General features: G+C 46.2%; 1 protein-coding gene across 2 annotated transcripts; it reads right to left on the bottom strand.

Annotated features, from left to right (window-relative positions):
• Nucleotides 1-1,151: 1,151 nt before the first annotated feature.
• On the bottom strand, nt 1,152-9,771 carry LOC131290754 (signal transducer and transcription activator). Of its 2 annotated transcripts, none has more exons than XM_058319927.1 (8): nt 9,679-9,771; nt 9,443-9,602; nt 8,382-9,355; nt 8,163-8,286; nt 7,961-8,084; nt 7,402-7,891; nt 6,975-7,314; nt 1,152-1,406 (listed from the first exon to the last, which is right to left on the bottom strand). In XM_058319927.1, the coding sequence occupies exons 2-8, from the start codon at nt 9,568-9,570 to the stop codon at nt 1,328-1,330; spliced, it is 2,259 nt and encodes a 752-aa protein (XP_058175910.1). In that variant the 5' UTR covers nt 9,571-9,602; nt 9,679-9,771; the 3' UTR covers nt 1,152-1,327. The 2 variants fall into 2 exon arrangements, with proteins under 2 accessions (XP_058175910.1, XP_058175911.1); XM_058319928.1 differs by lacking the exon at nt 1,152-1,406 and adding an exon at nt 6,421-6,515.
• Nucleotides 9,772-16,421: the final 6,650 nt, after the last annotated feature.

Consider the following 16,421-nt stretch of genomic DNA (forward strand, 5'->3'; position numbering starts at 1 on the left):
TACTATCCCTAATACAAATTTCATGATCGGTTGCACATAGTTCCACTTTCATAAATATATTCGTTCACTAACGCTGAGGCAAACCAGGGAAACGGCAGAACATTTTCAGTTCAAAAAGTATCAATCACTTGTTTGTTCTTAAAAGGTGACAAAGAGTTTTACGTAAACATTGTACTAAAATTCGAAATCTTAAAAGTGTAAAAACAATGATTAAAATTAAGAAAGAAAGTTTCGATTAGGTAGAACACATTTTGAGAGGATGTCAAAAGGCGAATTCACATCAATCCAAATAAGTGAATGTCTTGACATCGGCATGGAAAAGGCACTCGAAGATACCAACTGCGTCGTAATGAGCAGTATCAGTCACCTGCAGTAACATCGTAGCTGAGAAATGTGCTCCAATATGAAGCTGGTTCAGACAGTACTAACATCCAACGAGTACTTCATGATCACCAAGGACTCCATCCAGGAGGAGCTTTGATACTATCAGCAGTTCAATTGAGCCCAAATGGTTGGAAGAAGGAACAAGTCTATGAGTACGATGAGTACGATAAACAGCTTGAAAGTTACATGTTACGTGTTCAATAACACGAAGGTGGTGGACGGTAGTGCGACCATGGATGGACATTACGGTCGAAAAGGTAAACACACGGGGAATAAAAAACTACCTAGACATGTGTTTGTTAAAGGCAACGCAGACCAGCGTAAGGTGAAGTACGAGGACTCCCAGGAGTTGCCGTTTGTAGGTGACCCACACGCAATCTCATTTCGTGACTCATCCTGGTGCTACCGTTTTGGAGATTTTTCAATCGTTATGCTCTCTTCTCGGTCCGAAGTAATGCGTTAACAAGCGTTGCCGTTGTTTACGTTTACAAAGAGCCACTCGGTCGGTGAGTAATCTTAGAAATGAGCTGTGGCCGTGACATAGGAGAGCTCCTTGACGAAAAACAGAGCTTCCACGACCAGCTGGAACACGTCTTAAGGGCACCCAGTTGGATAGGTTGCTACAGGGACCTAGTAGCCGACAAAAATCATATCGAAAAGCAGTCCTCAGGCGACGATGCGAAGTATAATTCAAAAGTATATGTGAATTTTAAAGAACAAAAAGTGAAAAAGTGAAAAAGTAAAAACATAAGTCTAGTTTACTCTACTTGTTTCGTAGTTTGCCTCAGCAGTCACTTTTCCTTTCCGCTCACGTCTTAAAACCGCATCTAAGGTGAGTCTTAACGTAAGTAAAGTTCTAAAGCTGTGACCTGGTCGGTGCGGGTTGGAGTGGATAGGGGAAGGGGCGGTCAAACCCATCCCGCAACCCGAGAGAGATGAGGCTTCAATGATACTGCGAGGAAAATATGCCTATATTTTCCAGCTCGTAGTCCGGTACCTGGCCGAAATTCACTTGCCCATACCTAAATTCCAAATTTACAATCCCATTCAACACAGAAAGAGAAAAATAACACACACACACACACACACACAAACACATACATACACACAAATCCGTAATGGAATCATTACGGCACGTATTGCCGATATGCCCAACAAGGCAATCATTTCACGTTGACAGGGATGTAAAAAAGAAACAAAGAAAGAAAAAGAGATTATAAAATCATGCAATCACTTCCAATACGTCTACGGGAACGGGATCTAACATAATGACTACAACATCTACCTGTCAAACTTGAGGCATGAAATGTCTATTGGTAAGTGCCCCATGTTTAACATTGCCAAGAAAACGTGCAGGATAGAAGTTAAAGTAGGCAAGGGAATTATTTAGCGGAGTTTTAGCGGAAAACAGAACTATTTAGAAAAGTAATAATACGAGAATAACAAAATCAGATGATGAGGGTAGGACGCACAGAGGGTTAGTTATCGAGGAAAAAAGAATAGCACCTCAGCGGAGATCGATACGCTACCGCGAAACAACCGCTTAGAGCACGCTGAAATCTGCCGTAAATTTGCAGCGAGAATAGGGTATTCTTTCATATCTAAAGGGTGTGCGCGTTTCCAAATTTCCACGTTGCACACACACATACGGGTACACCCACAATGACCTTTAATAAAACAGCTATGTAATACATACACATAATGCGTTTTATAAATGGCTTTTCCATTGTATCCGATACAACGATCAACTAGTTAAAATCTTCAGTGTTTCCTTTCCTAGTTTTGGTTATGTTTTATCTTTTGAACTCTTGCGTGGGACGCCATCCTGCGCGCTTGGCATGGCAGTTAAAATGCCCAATTGGTACTCACAATTGCCTATTTCTCGAACTCTTTTGCAATTTCGATTTTTTGTTCGTTCTCTTCGAGAAACGTCTTTGCAAAAGGGGAGGGACCGGGTTAATAGAACAGTTAGAACGACTGCAGGGTTTGCTACATGAAATAAACACCGTACGAAAAGTTATCATCGGTGCCCAGTATTACATAAGTACTTAGTTTTCACCACATTGATCCTTCACCACCACTCCCTTCCTCCTCCTAGACGATATTTGCTAAAACTCATTTACTACGACTGGAGGTGGCAACACACACGTTGTTCGTTTTAAAAACTGCATATAGGGCGGGGGCCCCCCCCTCGCAGGATGGACACTTATGGTTAAATTCGATAACAGTGGCTCAAAATTTCACGTTCACGAGTAAGGTACGTTTAAGGACGAAAGCTCTCTTACATCTGGTTTTTAATCACATTCAGGTTCTTCTTTTTTTTTGTTTTGCTTCATTTAGTTTATAGTTACGATCAAGTTCACAATCATCTGACGAACAACAGTTTGCAGACCTGGGTTCTCTCGTGCGCCTCTCCTCGAAGGAAAGGCGAAGGAAGTCGCGTCGCGCACCAGATGCGCCGGTAAGAAACGCTGTATACGCTGTATAGCGGTACTAAATACATGCATAATGTATATCTGTAAATTTGAGTTACCTACGATATAGGAATATTAATATCAATGTTGACAACACATCATAGCAACCTTGTGTGTGTGTATCGGTGCGGTCCACATTACACTGTTTAAATGGTCAATTCATCAGTGTTCCACTGTTCTTTCCACGCGCGATGGATGTTGTTTGGTTCATTTGCATGTTACACTTATTACGGATGAAGTACTAAATAAAACCGCCTAACAAGAGCATCTTGCGGGCAAAGGTACAGCAGCAGATGAATTGGCCCAGCAAACGGTGTATTGCGGTTGCCTTAGTTACTAGGTACACATTTTTCTTTAAGCAATCCATCAAAAAAACAGCTATTTGACACATCGGTCCGTACGATTACTTTTCTCATCTATTGTGATGCTGCTAAGTCTTCTTGGGGTTTGTTCTTTTTGTACTGCCAACCATTGTTAAAGTCGTATGTTCGAAAATCGTAGGATAAGGAACGACCGGGTTTTCTTTTTTTCTTTTCTGCCAAGTGTTTAAAAAAGCAAGGCTGCCGTAGATTTATGTATACCGATGTCAAACGATAAATATATAATATGTATATATGGCGAGGGCTTGCATGTGTCTTTGCGTGCGTGTGTCTTTTGTTCGTGGGATGGCGGTATGTAAGATGAACACTCTACGTGTTTGCCAACCCTCATTTGGGCGATTGAAACGGAACATCGTCACCAATGCAAAAAGAGTAAAAGGAATTTCTTTCGTCACGAAATCGGCCTCCCTGCCCCCAAGTGGATGTGATTCGTAGCGCGTCCAAGCAAACCAGAACCAACGAAAGAGGAGGCGAGGAGAGGGAAGAGAAAGCGAAGAAACCTTTCCAACACCCACAAAACAGTGCGTTCTCAGTCGAGCAAGTTGAAATCTAACAAACGTGGAATTTATTTCAAGGGTGTATAAAATCCGGCAGAGTTTCGGCAGTAGCTAGTTGAAAAGCATAATCACAAGATCCTCCCCCCCGCCATCCAGAAACTCGTTTTTTTTGCTACTTTCTTCCCGTCGTTTCCCGCTGTACAAAGATCATCCAACGAGAGATGTGGAGGAAATAAGGTAAGGGTATGGGAGAGGGCGGGAGGTTCTCTACTGCTAGAAGGCAAAACGGCGGTGGAGACGACGTGCTTAAGGTGTCTGATTGAACCAATTGTTATTGGTATCGGCGCCAGCATTGCTGAGCAAATCCGTCAGCACCTCCAGGTCGTCAGGTGTGGTCGGCGAGACCATTCGTGCTGACGACCTTTCCGGTGGACAGTTGCTGTTGTACTCCACGCTCGAGGCGGATGAGGCCGAACCGTTGCCCTCCTTGCTGTGGGTTGGACTTTCAGCGTGATTAAGTAAATGCTGCTGCTGGTGCTGGTGCTGCTGCTGTCGGAAAGCAGATCGGTTCGCCTCGCCGAAGGGCATGTTGGTGAAGGAAAATGCTGATAGCATGGACGGTAATATATGCTGCTGCTGCTGCTGCTGCTGTTGGAGGTGTTGACTGTGCAGCTGCTGTGAACGATCTCCGCCAGCATCTAGCATGGCAACATCGTCGGCCAAATTGTGCTGATGGAACTGTTGGTTCGACAGCTGCTGATGCCGTTGTTGCTCGACAGGATTATGCGCCGGTGGGTAATGCTGTTGCGCAAGTAATTGAGCACCATGATCGATGGTGGCATGGCCATGAGGAGGGCCGGTCGCAGCGACGACACTACCGCTGCTGTTGCTCACCGTAGAAAGCACACTGGATGCCGGCGGAGGCCGCAGCGGGCTGCCGACCAGCGAGTGAGTGGCGGTAGTGGTGCCCGGGCCGGACGCATGGCTGCTGCCCACGGAGGGTGGCCCAAAGTCGTCCGCCTGCACGTACGTTTCGAAGTTCGGCGCGTAACGATGCTGGGGGTAGCCCACATTTCGACTGCTGCTGCTGCCGAAACTACTCCCCGAATCAAATTCCGAGTGGGTCCAAGGGGGGGGTCCAGAAGTGCGTGGAACACACACCCCACAGCGGAGGGAAGAGAGCGCGGTGGCCATCGGTTCGTTCGTGAGTGCGATTCGTTTTCCGTTTCCGGTGACCGGATACATAAATAAATTGGGGGGGGCGAAACGAAATCAAGACATTAATCGGAAAGGAAACAAACAAAAACTATGCTCAGCGAGGAAGCGGCGGTTGAAGCATTAGGCTGGCGGCTGGTGACAGGCGCGACCCGGAAACGACAACATATCGTCCTCTCCCAACACAGACATCCGGAGAACACGAATGGCTGAACTCGGAGCACTAGGCCGGCCGCATTGATCGTTTTCATGAACGGGATGGATGATACAATTTTGACAAACACATGCGAACCGAATACTCGACATTCCAACCAAACAAACACGCTATGATTGAACAGGTAATGATGATCGTTTTCGTTAGTGCAGCACAGGACTGCAACCAAATAAATGTAAAGGTACGCCTAGAGCTAGGCAACTAAATGAGATGAAGTTACACCGCAGCGAACCACACAAACGGGAAGGGGGGAATTATTTTCAACACACCAGCCACTCCTGGTACACATGTCTTTTCGTGTGGATAGGTAGGTGGAACCGTCCAAGGGGGGAGGGGAACCCAAGAAATATCCCGGCTTAGTAGCCTAGATCTAGGCCATGTTTTTCGTAACGATGTTGACAGATGAGTTTTGTACGGAACAGTCAGAGAATCCTTTTCTAAGCAAGGTGATGAAGATGTACGGGTAGGTAAGTAGGTAACCCCAAAACTGACACTGCAAACCGCAAGACACACTCAGACACACACACGCACTCGCGACGCAGGCAGCATCTCCCCGGGCATGTAAAATGTAAAGGATTGGTCCTCCCGAATCGATCTCTATTCTCACTCGTGGGGGTAACAACATTTTGCACAATTGTTCCCTGTGTATTAATTTGGTTACCATAAGATTGTGCTTGAGACGACAAAATACAACATTCCGTTATCTTATAGAGAATTCGTTGAATGACATAATGTATAAGCTCTCTCTCTCTTTCTCCTCCTTTCTCCCGTGTTTTGACACGTAGTCCATTCTCGTCATATCTTCTTCAGATTAATAACATGCAAATGCTGCTGCGCGCGCGCGCCCAGCTAAGCACAATTTCGATAATTGTACGCACGATGTTCTAACTGACATGCGTAAACATGTCCAGTACATCAACCGGTTAAGGCTTCATGCCCAAACATCATCTGCTCAATCTTAAAATGTCTACATCTATTATAGTAGAAAACCTACAGCGCAGCGCTGTCCTTTCTCTCTATATGAAGCCGATTTTTCTGCTGTTTGACAACAAAATTCTTTTACTACGAACCGAGCGCGATTTTTGGTATCCTCACTCTGTACGCACCCACAACCCCCGACACACCCACACACTCGAGTGGAATGTATCTCTCTCACTGCGGAATATCGTTGGTTATTTTAATTTCGTTATGTTTTTGGTTTGAGTCGTTGTTGCAAGTATGCAAGGGCGATCGAGCGCGTAACCCGTGCGAAATTCAATGCTAACAAGGGAAGAGTGTGCGCACACAAACACAAACCACACCTTAGTACAGATTTAATGACTATAGATGCATTATTGTACTATTCTGATAGCTGGAAATGAATGAACACAAAAAAAATACGTGATTAGCAGCGCCGTGTTTAGCATAAACAGCAACAAAAAAACAAAAACATATGCCCAACGATAACTGAACGTGGGTGTGTATAAAATAAAAGAGTATTAACCGCCAGTGTTTGCGACGGGGGCGGAGGGCAAGAAAAAAACTGAAGCAACCATAAGTGTGAGGAAACGGAAAAAAACAAACCCATTATGGAAACAAACCCGTTGTATGTGGCAGCCAGAGATGACCGAACGAGGATAATATGTGTTATGGTGGGTTAGTACAAACAGAAAATGAAGTAGTGTTGGTGGAGAGAGTAAGTGTTGAGCGAAACACAATGAGGCGTTAGAAGGACTGTGGTGGTTTTGTGAAAGCACAACATAAAAGCACCCGCGGGGGTGGTAAAGATAAATGAAAATAAAAAGGAATCATTCGGCAAGCCTGTACTCACCCAGTAGAAGGTGTGTCCCGGGACGCGTCGGGCGATTGAATGTTGTACGATGGGGTGTTGGGAAAACTGTTCATTTGGTTATTGTTCGGTCCGGGCATCAGGACGGCGCGTACCTCCGACGCGATATAGTTCTTGTTGCGCGGCGGACCGACGGGCGTGGTGTACCGATCGAAGGCCTCCTGCTTCGATTTGTTCGGATAGAGAAAGTAGAGATCATCGAAGTCGCGAATGCGATCGGACAGCGAGCGGGTGGAGAAATCCTTCGCTGTGAAGGGCTGAATGTGCAGTATTTGCGGCTGCCCATCGTTGCCTTCGTTCACCCAGGCGATTGTAATGCCACCTGTGATGGGGGAGGACAAACAAGTTTGTTAAAAACTGGCACTACGTTTTAAATCACTATACACTGCTGACATCACGACCACCTTACCTAGTTCACTGTCGGAAAAGCGCAGCAGAAACGTGCCCCGCGGACACTTGAGTAGATAGTCTTCGGCCTTCGATTTGTGTATGAACCCAATGATGCTGCCGTCCATCCAGGGACCGCGCAGATGCTCGCGTGTCACCTTCATCGCCGCGTAGAACCACTCCCAGAAGGTGAACGAGCGGTCGGGAATGGGCTCCTTGCAGAACTGCGACCACATGATGGTCACATCGTTCTGCACCGGGAACGGCAGCGTCGTTTTGAACGCCTTCTCGCACAGGAAGTGCATGTTCTCCGGGGTGAGCGAGCGTCCCGTCGACGCCCGGAACTTCATATTAAGCGCTTCGGCCAGCTGGTTCCAGCACACCTTGTCCGGCACCTGGAACGGCACACGGTGCATATCGGCGAACGCGTTATCCCAGGTGATGGTGGCCCACGACTGCGGCTCCTGATTGCCGTGTACAATCACAACCACTGGCAGCGAGATGGTCCATACCTGCGGGCAGTAACAATATAAAAATATGTGTAACCCCGAATCGATTTGAGATTACCGCTTGTATCTTACCGAAAACACCAGATCACCGTGTCCGACTGCAAAGCTGGACTGAAACAGCAATGCAAACTTCTCATCCATCACACATTCGGTGCCCTTCTTCTCCGCCCGCTTGATCTTTTTTAGTTGCATATTCCTAAAATACAAAAAAAAAACAGTAATTAATATTCCTGCGTGTTATCATGAAGAGATGCATTGCGCCGGTGTGTCTTACCTAAAACTGACCGACAGTTGTTTGGTGGTCTCGTTATACTCTAGATTGCCAATATTGTTCATGATCTCGCCACAGGACTGCTCGCATGCCTTGTTCGTCTGCTGCGTCTGCTGAGCTTGTGCCTCTGTTGAGGGCAAGGAGGAACCCACCCACCACATGGTTAGCATTGAGCACCGAAACGATAATACCCCCATTTCATGCAAAACGAACTGCACTTACCGGAAATGATGGACACCTTCACCTGGGGGTTGACCATCTTGATGTTGAGCGTGTTGCCGACGAGAAGGCGCACGGTGGCGGCAAAGCGCGTGTTTGTTTTCATCACCTGCGGCGGCTGCTTCTCGATGATGAACGTGTTGGTGATGAGCGTCTTGAGCAGGTTCGTCACGTCGTTCATGGCCTGCGGCAGCAGATCCGGTACCTCCTCCTGCTCGACGTGCAGCTTGGATTTGTTTTTGATGGCGAGCCGGATCTGATCCTTGGTACTCCAGATGATCTCGGCCAGGCTCTCGCACCACGCCTGTATGGTGTCGAGGTTGCTGGCGCTCATCGTGGACGCACCGTTGCCGGCGAAGCCCTGGTTCATCTTCCACTGCGACAGGTACTTCGACAGGACCTTACTCTGCACCTCGCCCGTGATGAGGATCGTCTTGCGGAACCCATCGACCAGCGCCAGCCGCTTGCCGGTGCACAGCTGCAGCCGATCGTTCACCATCTTCTGGTGCTGGGCATGCTGGTTGTGCGCGTGCACCCGCATTTCCGTGTTTTCCATCGCCTCGAGCTGCGCCCGGTTCTTCTGCAGCTCGTGCACCTCCAGCAGCAGGTGCTCGTACTCCTTCATCAGGTTGCGGTTGTCGTTCTCGTTCGTGCGCACCATGATCTGCAGCTGCTGCACCGCGTTGAACACTTCCGTCACCTCCGGGTCTTGCACGTTCACGCACTCCTCCGGGTACGAGACGCACTGGCGCTCCCGGTGCAAGCAGTTCAGCAGGTGCTGGTACAGCTGGGCCGGATTGTGCGAGAACAGCTGGCGGAAGTTACGAGCCGACTCGTTCAGCCGTATCTTAATGGTGAGATTGTTCTCCGGCAGATTGATCGCCGTCCGCTCCAATTCGATAATGAGCTGGTTCAGGAAGTTGGCCGCCTCCTGCTCGTACGCGGTCTCCTGGTCGTTCGTGTACATCGGTGCATTACTGAACGGGAGAGAAAAGAAAAAAAAACAACGTCATGAGGAAGGTGGTTCCGTTAGGATATTACACACTATTGACGCGAATACTTACAGCAGACGATCCTCGATCCAGTCGGCCAGATAGTGTCGTACCTCAATGGGGAAGTTGTTGCCATAGATAAACCGTATCTGGTCCAGGATAGGCTGAGGCAGCTGATTAACGCGCGCCCACAGCGACATCTCGAGGCGGTTTAGAGTAGTTGGGTTTTGCGCTGAAGTGGCGCAGTAGTATTTTAGTATCCACAATATCGGCGCATCACACACTCAGCATGTGTCAGAAATACTCACCTTACTTAATGAAAAGATCTCTCCGTGTACTTCCTACGTCTGTATGGATTATCAGCTCCGAAAATATTGGCCAGCAGCCCCAAAATTCTAAAAATGTTGTAAGATTCTAAAAATGTTGTAACAGGGCTAACGAAGGTCAGGGGGACCCTCGAAGCCCGCTACTGGAATACCTAATAGGAAAGCGAAATATATGGAAGACCGAGCCTCAACCCCCACACAAGAGGGGCGTGCGTTAGATGGCGAAGCGCACGGTCTAGACTCAGAGATTATAATTCTGCTGAAATAATAATAAAAAAAAGGAAGTAATCACGCCAGTCGAGCGTCATTGCAGCGAGACGTCGAATCTCAGGCCAGTTTCTATTTATTTCGGCCTTCCAGCTACTCGGTGGGTGGCTACATCGGCTGCACCATTCATTTGACCAGCGTGTTTTTGCTCTCTCAGCCTTCTTTTTTCTTAGCTTGTTGCACTCGTGCTACTTCTGCCGCTCTTTTTAGCGTGGCCTAAAGATTGGATAGACTTGCATAGCCACACACACACACACCATTTGTTTTCATCGCGCCCAAGGCAACTAAACACCGCTCCCCATTTCCTTGCCATGCGTGTGTGCTTGTGGCCGCTGCCCTTGGTGAGCTTTGCTGCAGTAGCATTTCCCGTACATCCCACTCATCTTCCCCTCCCTCTCTCCCTCTCTCTCTCTTGCTAGCTCTATCGTTCCTCATCATCAGCATATATAAGCCCGACCTTTCGCGCACCAGATTGATCTTGACCGGCCCGTACGTCGCGTATGTTTGTTATTGATCGCTGGCTGCTCTTTCCAGTGAATTTTGCTGCAAATGTTTTAAAACTCCACTCCCCCATCCTCCTCACCCCATAAGGTTCCTCTTTTCAGAACCCGTTATACAGCCACAGCAAGACCGAATACCGTGCGTTTGTCATACAGCCCCCGTGTTACCGGTCAGCTTTTGCTTGGAAGAACTCATATACGGCTTAGTGGCCAAGCATACAGGGTTTGCCTCGTATGTTGTCTAACCGCCTCTAACTCATCTAACTTTGTCTCTTACTCATCTGACTTTGTCTCTAACGCATCTGGGTTTGTCTCAAGCCGAAAAGTAGGGAATAAACAAAGTAATTGTGGTTATGATACATTATGAAACTCCAAGAACAACGAGTGAAAAGCACCTTGCAGTTCTACAAACGTATCATAAGCACAATTACTTTGTTTATTCCCTGTTTTCCGAGACATCCCAGATGCGTTACACGCTTTCCAGACTGCACCGTCGCGTAACGGCGACGTCGCCTGACAGGCGCTGAACTCCATGCAAAAAAAACCTAGCGCGATTCGCGCGACATCGCGCAAGGTTTTTTTAGTATGGAGTTCAGCCCCTGTCAGGCGACGTCGCGCCGTAGTGTGGACCCCGGGTTAGAGACAAAGCCAGATGAGTTAGAGACAAAATGAGATGGGTTAGAGGCAACAGTCGATGAGCTATTTCAAAATACAGTGCGTTAGAGCCTGTAACCAAGCCTCGCGCAAATGATCGAGGTTCCTATGCTGTCAAAATATGGGGCTTATAAGTTTCTTGTAGCCATCAGGTAATTGGACCGTGGGAAAATGCTGTAATATTAAGACAAAAATACAAGTAGGTCAACTGCGATAATCATGCAGCCGTCTATCTGTATTTATCAGAATAAAATCGATGCTGCTTGACAGTATTACCATCAATCGGGCTGACCGCGCTTCCGTCCACCATCAGATTGAATACATCATTTACCGACGATGCTGACCGGTAAAGGTAACGGGCTGGACAAACGGGTTGCGCTTCGGAACACCATGGACATAAACATTCAACAAGTGTACACACGCCGTGAAGCAGGCGTAAACCAACGCCCAACGGGCTCGAGGTAGGGCACATTTTTCCGAAAAGCTTCTGAAATGATGTGGTGTGTGTGTGTGTGTGAGTGTTTGTCGAGGCCTCCAAGGAGGCTTATTTTTAGCATCCCAGGTGCTGCTGCTGCCCTTTTTGCTACATCGCGCGCACGTACGCGCATTCACGACCACCTTTGACCGACCATCGGAAAACAAGCCCACATATAGCAAAAAGCACCATTTCCCGGGTTTTTCCTCCCACCCACACACACGCACAAATATCCTGTTGCGTCGTTTCAATGGGAATAAAACACTGAATCTCACTGGAGGTAAAATAAAACCGACCAAAAAACGAAGATACAAGGGAAATCATCCCTCACTGTGAGTATTTTATGGAGAGGAAAAGTCCTGTTCCACAACCTGTTGCTTAACCGAAAGGTAGGATGGATGTTTTTGTATAAACCAGATGAAAACGCATGAAAAAATGATACAAAAGAGAATATCCATCCAAAACTGGCACCCTGTGTCTGTGTTGAGAGTGATCGAAGGACATTAGGAGAGAAAGAGGAAGAACTAAAAAGGGGAGAGTCCCCGGGCCCTTCCGCGACAGGACGAGTTAAATCTCAGGGAAAAAACGAAAGCCCACTACAAAGGACGAAATAAACAATCCCTCGTGGTGTGGAAATGGAAAACCCATACACACACGCACGTGCCGCAGCCCGTTAGAGGACGGTACGGCAAAGGCGCGCATGCCAGTAACCGGGGCCCATGACACAATGTGCCCTTCCTTTGCCCCCTTCCCCCCGCACACGCTCCACCGCTGCCCTTGGTGAGAGAGAGAGTAAAACTGGGAAGGGAAAAACAAACCCACGCAATAAAGGGCGTATTTTTCCAAGGCCTACACACAGCGCAGAAAAAAAAACATACAATATGAGAATAGAATCCCGTGGCTGCCCACGAGAGAATAGTCACGCACAGGATCTCGATTCCCTCCTTTGGCCCGGGGATACCGGGAACCGATTTACGGAACTGGCTGCGGAACTAGTTGGAACGTCCCAACTAGACCCCCTGGATACGGCTTCGAAAGTAATTAGAATTGTACTCGGAATAGCTCAATCATAATCCTCGTAGAGCGTAGAGTGGAACTTTGTCCTCACTTCAGATCCATCTGAATCTGAATCCATAGAGCTGTTAGCCGAGCGGTGCGCTTTTAATAAGCGCGACACATAAATTGATTGCGAATGAAAAGAAGTTTTTCTTGAACATTTTCCAACACACCCCTCCTCCTCCTCCCCTCAATAAACGACAACAACCAAGCGCACACACGAAAGTCTTGTCCTGCCAATAAGTTATGTGTCCCTGGATTCAAGATTTGCAACCATACGATTGCTGTGGACGATGCGTTTCTACCTCAACACATGCGAGAAAAAGTAGAACTTTGAACCGTTATTGAACCGATAGTAGGGAGATGTACTTTGCCTACCAGTCGTCACATCAAGTCGCAGTAAAGCTTTAGTAATACAGCTGCCATTCAAGTGGCGTCGGAAAGACGACACAACAACACAGGCCGAAAACGAAGAGAGGCAAAGACATAGCTTGCCTGCTTGGAGGGATGACTTCTCCACAGCAATCGAAAGGCGCACTAATTGGCAAAATCATACCAGAGGCAGCAACACTCGTTAAAATGGCGTTCGGTATTCATTAAGGTTCCTTCTCCACTCGTCTAGCTGACCGCGATTTTCTGTGCTTTATTGCTTTCCCGGTTATTGGTTGTTGGATGGTTGATTGAGTTTGAAACTAGAGCCCCCGTTTTCCTAGCCGGGTGTGTTCAGTTCAGGCTCCGTTGGTCGTTCCTTGATTAGGAGGGAGGGGGATGGGCGAAAGGGAGATATTAGGTAGGGCTGAGTGTGTGTTACCTGCTAGTAAAAGTCGGCACGCACTGCGTGGAAGCCAATGTAAGAATGCAACACGACACACTTCTTAACACTTATCGTTGCAATTTGCTCTAGCAAGCAGCACTCCACATTGTTATTGGTACCAGTGCGCTAGGGAGGACCGAAAGCACGCAAGCACGGGGTGGGCTTTGCCAACTACAACGATTGAAGGTTCCAGGCTGACTGACGGACCGAGCCTAGGCCTCGGTTGAAAAAGCCTAAGAACCGGCGAGAGCATAATAGCCGCGGTATGTATATGGTAAATAAACCTACTAGCGCCGCTGTATGGAGTAGCATCGTCGCCAAGAGATTGCTCTACTTCGCTCTTCGGCCGAGCAGCAGCTCTCTCTCCCTTTTAGCGCCCTTCGGAATTCACTCCCGAGCCGTTGCAGGGGTCGGCAAACCGTTTCATGGAAAGGTCCTGGCGATTGTGCCACCGGGTAAAATAATATCAAATATACCCAGAATACAGAAGTAGCGAGGTGCAAATAACTGATTAAAACATAATGCTAAGATGAAGTCGCAACCACTGCAACGTTCAATTGAAAAGCTCAAGCTGTCGTAAAGCGCTGTAAGACCGTGAATCGTGTTGGCGCCAAAGTGGTAACAACCCCGATTACTAGCTGGTGTCGCAAATTGTTAAAAAAAAAAAACAATCTAAAAGTGGAGCACAATATTCACGATAACAACAAAAATTGAACGAACTGAATTTTCATCGAGCAAAGAGTTCTTGCTGTTAAGAGGAAGAAGTTTAAATGGTAGGCTCGCTTCCACCGACCTCCCAAAGGCTTCCGATTAGGTCGACAGAGGTTATCTCAGAATTAGCATGGAATCGGTGGATTACTTTCCACAACAACGCAGCCGATGCATCAGTGCCGTTGCACTCATAGTAGTTAACCATTGCCGTGAATTCTTTTACAATTGTGAATTGCAAAATTTTTTTTTAGCTGTCGAATCTCAAATTCATTTTATAAATTCAAATTCATCGAATCTCAAATTCAAGGCGGGAGATGGGATGCACCAAAACCAGCAAGAACGAACTATGCCAAAAACGTACGCCAAAAGCCGTTCAAGTTCAAGACCGCTTCGCATTCTCATCGTAAAGTTACTTCTTTCCCCTCGGTTCAGCGTTTCAAGATGCAAAAAATCGTTTGCTTCGGTGGAATTGTTATTCATTTAAAAAATCAAACGATTTATTGATTCAACGCAAGCTTCAACCTCCTTATTACTACCCCATGGCTTTATTCCATCATGTCTAGCTGACCAACAATAATTGCACTAAAAACAGCTTGCCAGCCAACGTGTTCAAAACTGTCCGTTCGGCGCCAAAAATGACCGCCATTTTATGTTCAGCATACTGCTGTACCAATCGGCGGCAACGTTGTAGTAGGCTGAGAACAAAATCACCGTATAACCACCGCAAAAACCCACCGTATGGAATACAATACTCCTCTACGGAGACTTCAACAGATATATAAACACAATGATACATTTCGAAGCAAAATATTTTTCATTCATTTCACAATTGTTTCAAAATGATTCACAACTTTAACTTGAAGTCTGATCTCGTGAACGGTTAACACATAATACTTAAGGTTCAGTAGGTTGAAAACAAAATGGCCGTATGTACTCCGCATAGCCGGCACTTGGAAAACAGTACACTAGGCACAGCCTCTTCCACAAAAATATATATATATAATATAGCATACATATTTCATAGTAAAACAAGTATATGTAACGTAGTGCTTACCTTCAAATTGTAGTGCTAACTCGTAGTCGGGAACTCGTGATCTATTAAAACATTTCAGAATATTCACTTCACACACTGTTCCCTATATCGTAACACTTCAAAGTTCGACAAAGTTTATCAAAGTTCCGAATTTTTTTATCATCAACATCGATATCGCTATCGACTATAAAACATTTTTTTTTATCACACCACTTCGAACACCAGAGTCTTCCTGGTTTGATACAAGATGGAAATCTGAAAATACGAGAGAATATTATTTGAAACGTTTTGAAAGAAAAAGCAGCAGTTACAGTTGTAAAAATTTTCATTCGGCTCAAAAAACCACGACCATTTCCAGCCTACCAACCAACTACACGGCACGTTGTAGTAGGCTGGCAACAAAATGGCCGTTATACACCGCATAGCCGGCATTTGGAAAACAGTACATGAGCCACAGCCTCTTCCACAAAAATTTTAAAATTATAATAAATCTAGCATATTTATTTCAAAGTAAAACCAGTATACGTAACATAGTGCTTACCTTCAATTTGAAGTGCTAACTCGTAGTCGGGAACTCGTAATATATTAAAACATTTCAGAATATTCACTTCACACACTGTTCCCTATATCGTAACACCTCAAAGTTCGACAAAGTTTATCAAAGTTCCGAAAATTTTTATCATCAACATCGATATCGCTATCGACTATAAAACATTTTTTTTTTATTACACCACTTCGAACACCAGAGTCTTCCTGGTTTGATACAAGATGGAAATCTGAAAATACGAGAGAATATTATTTGAAACGTTTTGAAAGAAAAAGCAGCAGTTACAGTTGTAAAAATTTTCATTGGGCGCCAAAAACCACGACCATCTCCACGCCTACCAACCAACGACACGGCACGTTGTAGTAGGCTGGCAACAAAATGGCCGTTATACACCGCATAGCCGGCATTTGGAAAACAGTACATGAGCCACAGCCTCTTCCACAAAAATTTTAAAATTATAATAAATCTAGCATATATATTTCAAAGTAAAACCAGTATACGTAACATAGTTCTTACCTTCAATTTGAAGTGCTAACTCGTAGTCGGGAACTCGTAATATATTAAAACATTTCAGAATATTCACTTCACACACTGTTCCCTATGTCGTAACACTTCAAAGTTCGACAAAGTTTATCAAAGTACCGAAATTTTTTATCATCAACATCGAT

This window comes from Anopheles ziemanni, chromosome X (assembly GCF_943734765.1).
Source record: "Anopheles ziemanni chromosome X, idAnoZiCoDA_A2_x.2, whole genome shotgun sequence".
Taxonomy (NCBI): domain Eukaryota; kingdom Metazoa; phylum Arthropoda; class Insecta; order Diptera; family Culicidae; genus Anopheles; species Anopheles ziemanni.

Coding starts and splice junctions, on each gene's coding strand:
- LOC131290754 (XM_058319927.1), bottom strand. CDS start 9,570: ATGTCGCTGTGGGCGCGCGTTAATCAGCTGCCTCAGCCTATCCTGGAC. Junction 8,287..8,381: donor GAAGGTGTCCATCATTTCCG/GTAAGTGCAGTT, acceptor TGCCCTCAACAG/AGGCACAAGCTCAGCAGACG. Junction 7,892..7,960: donor ACGGTGATCTGGTGTTTTCG/GTAAGATACAAG, acceptor TACTGCCCGCAG/GTATGGACCATCTCGCTGCC.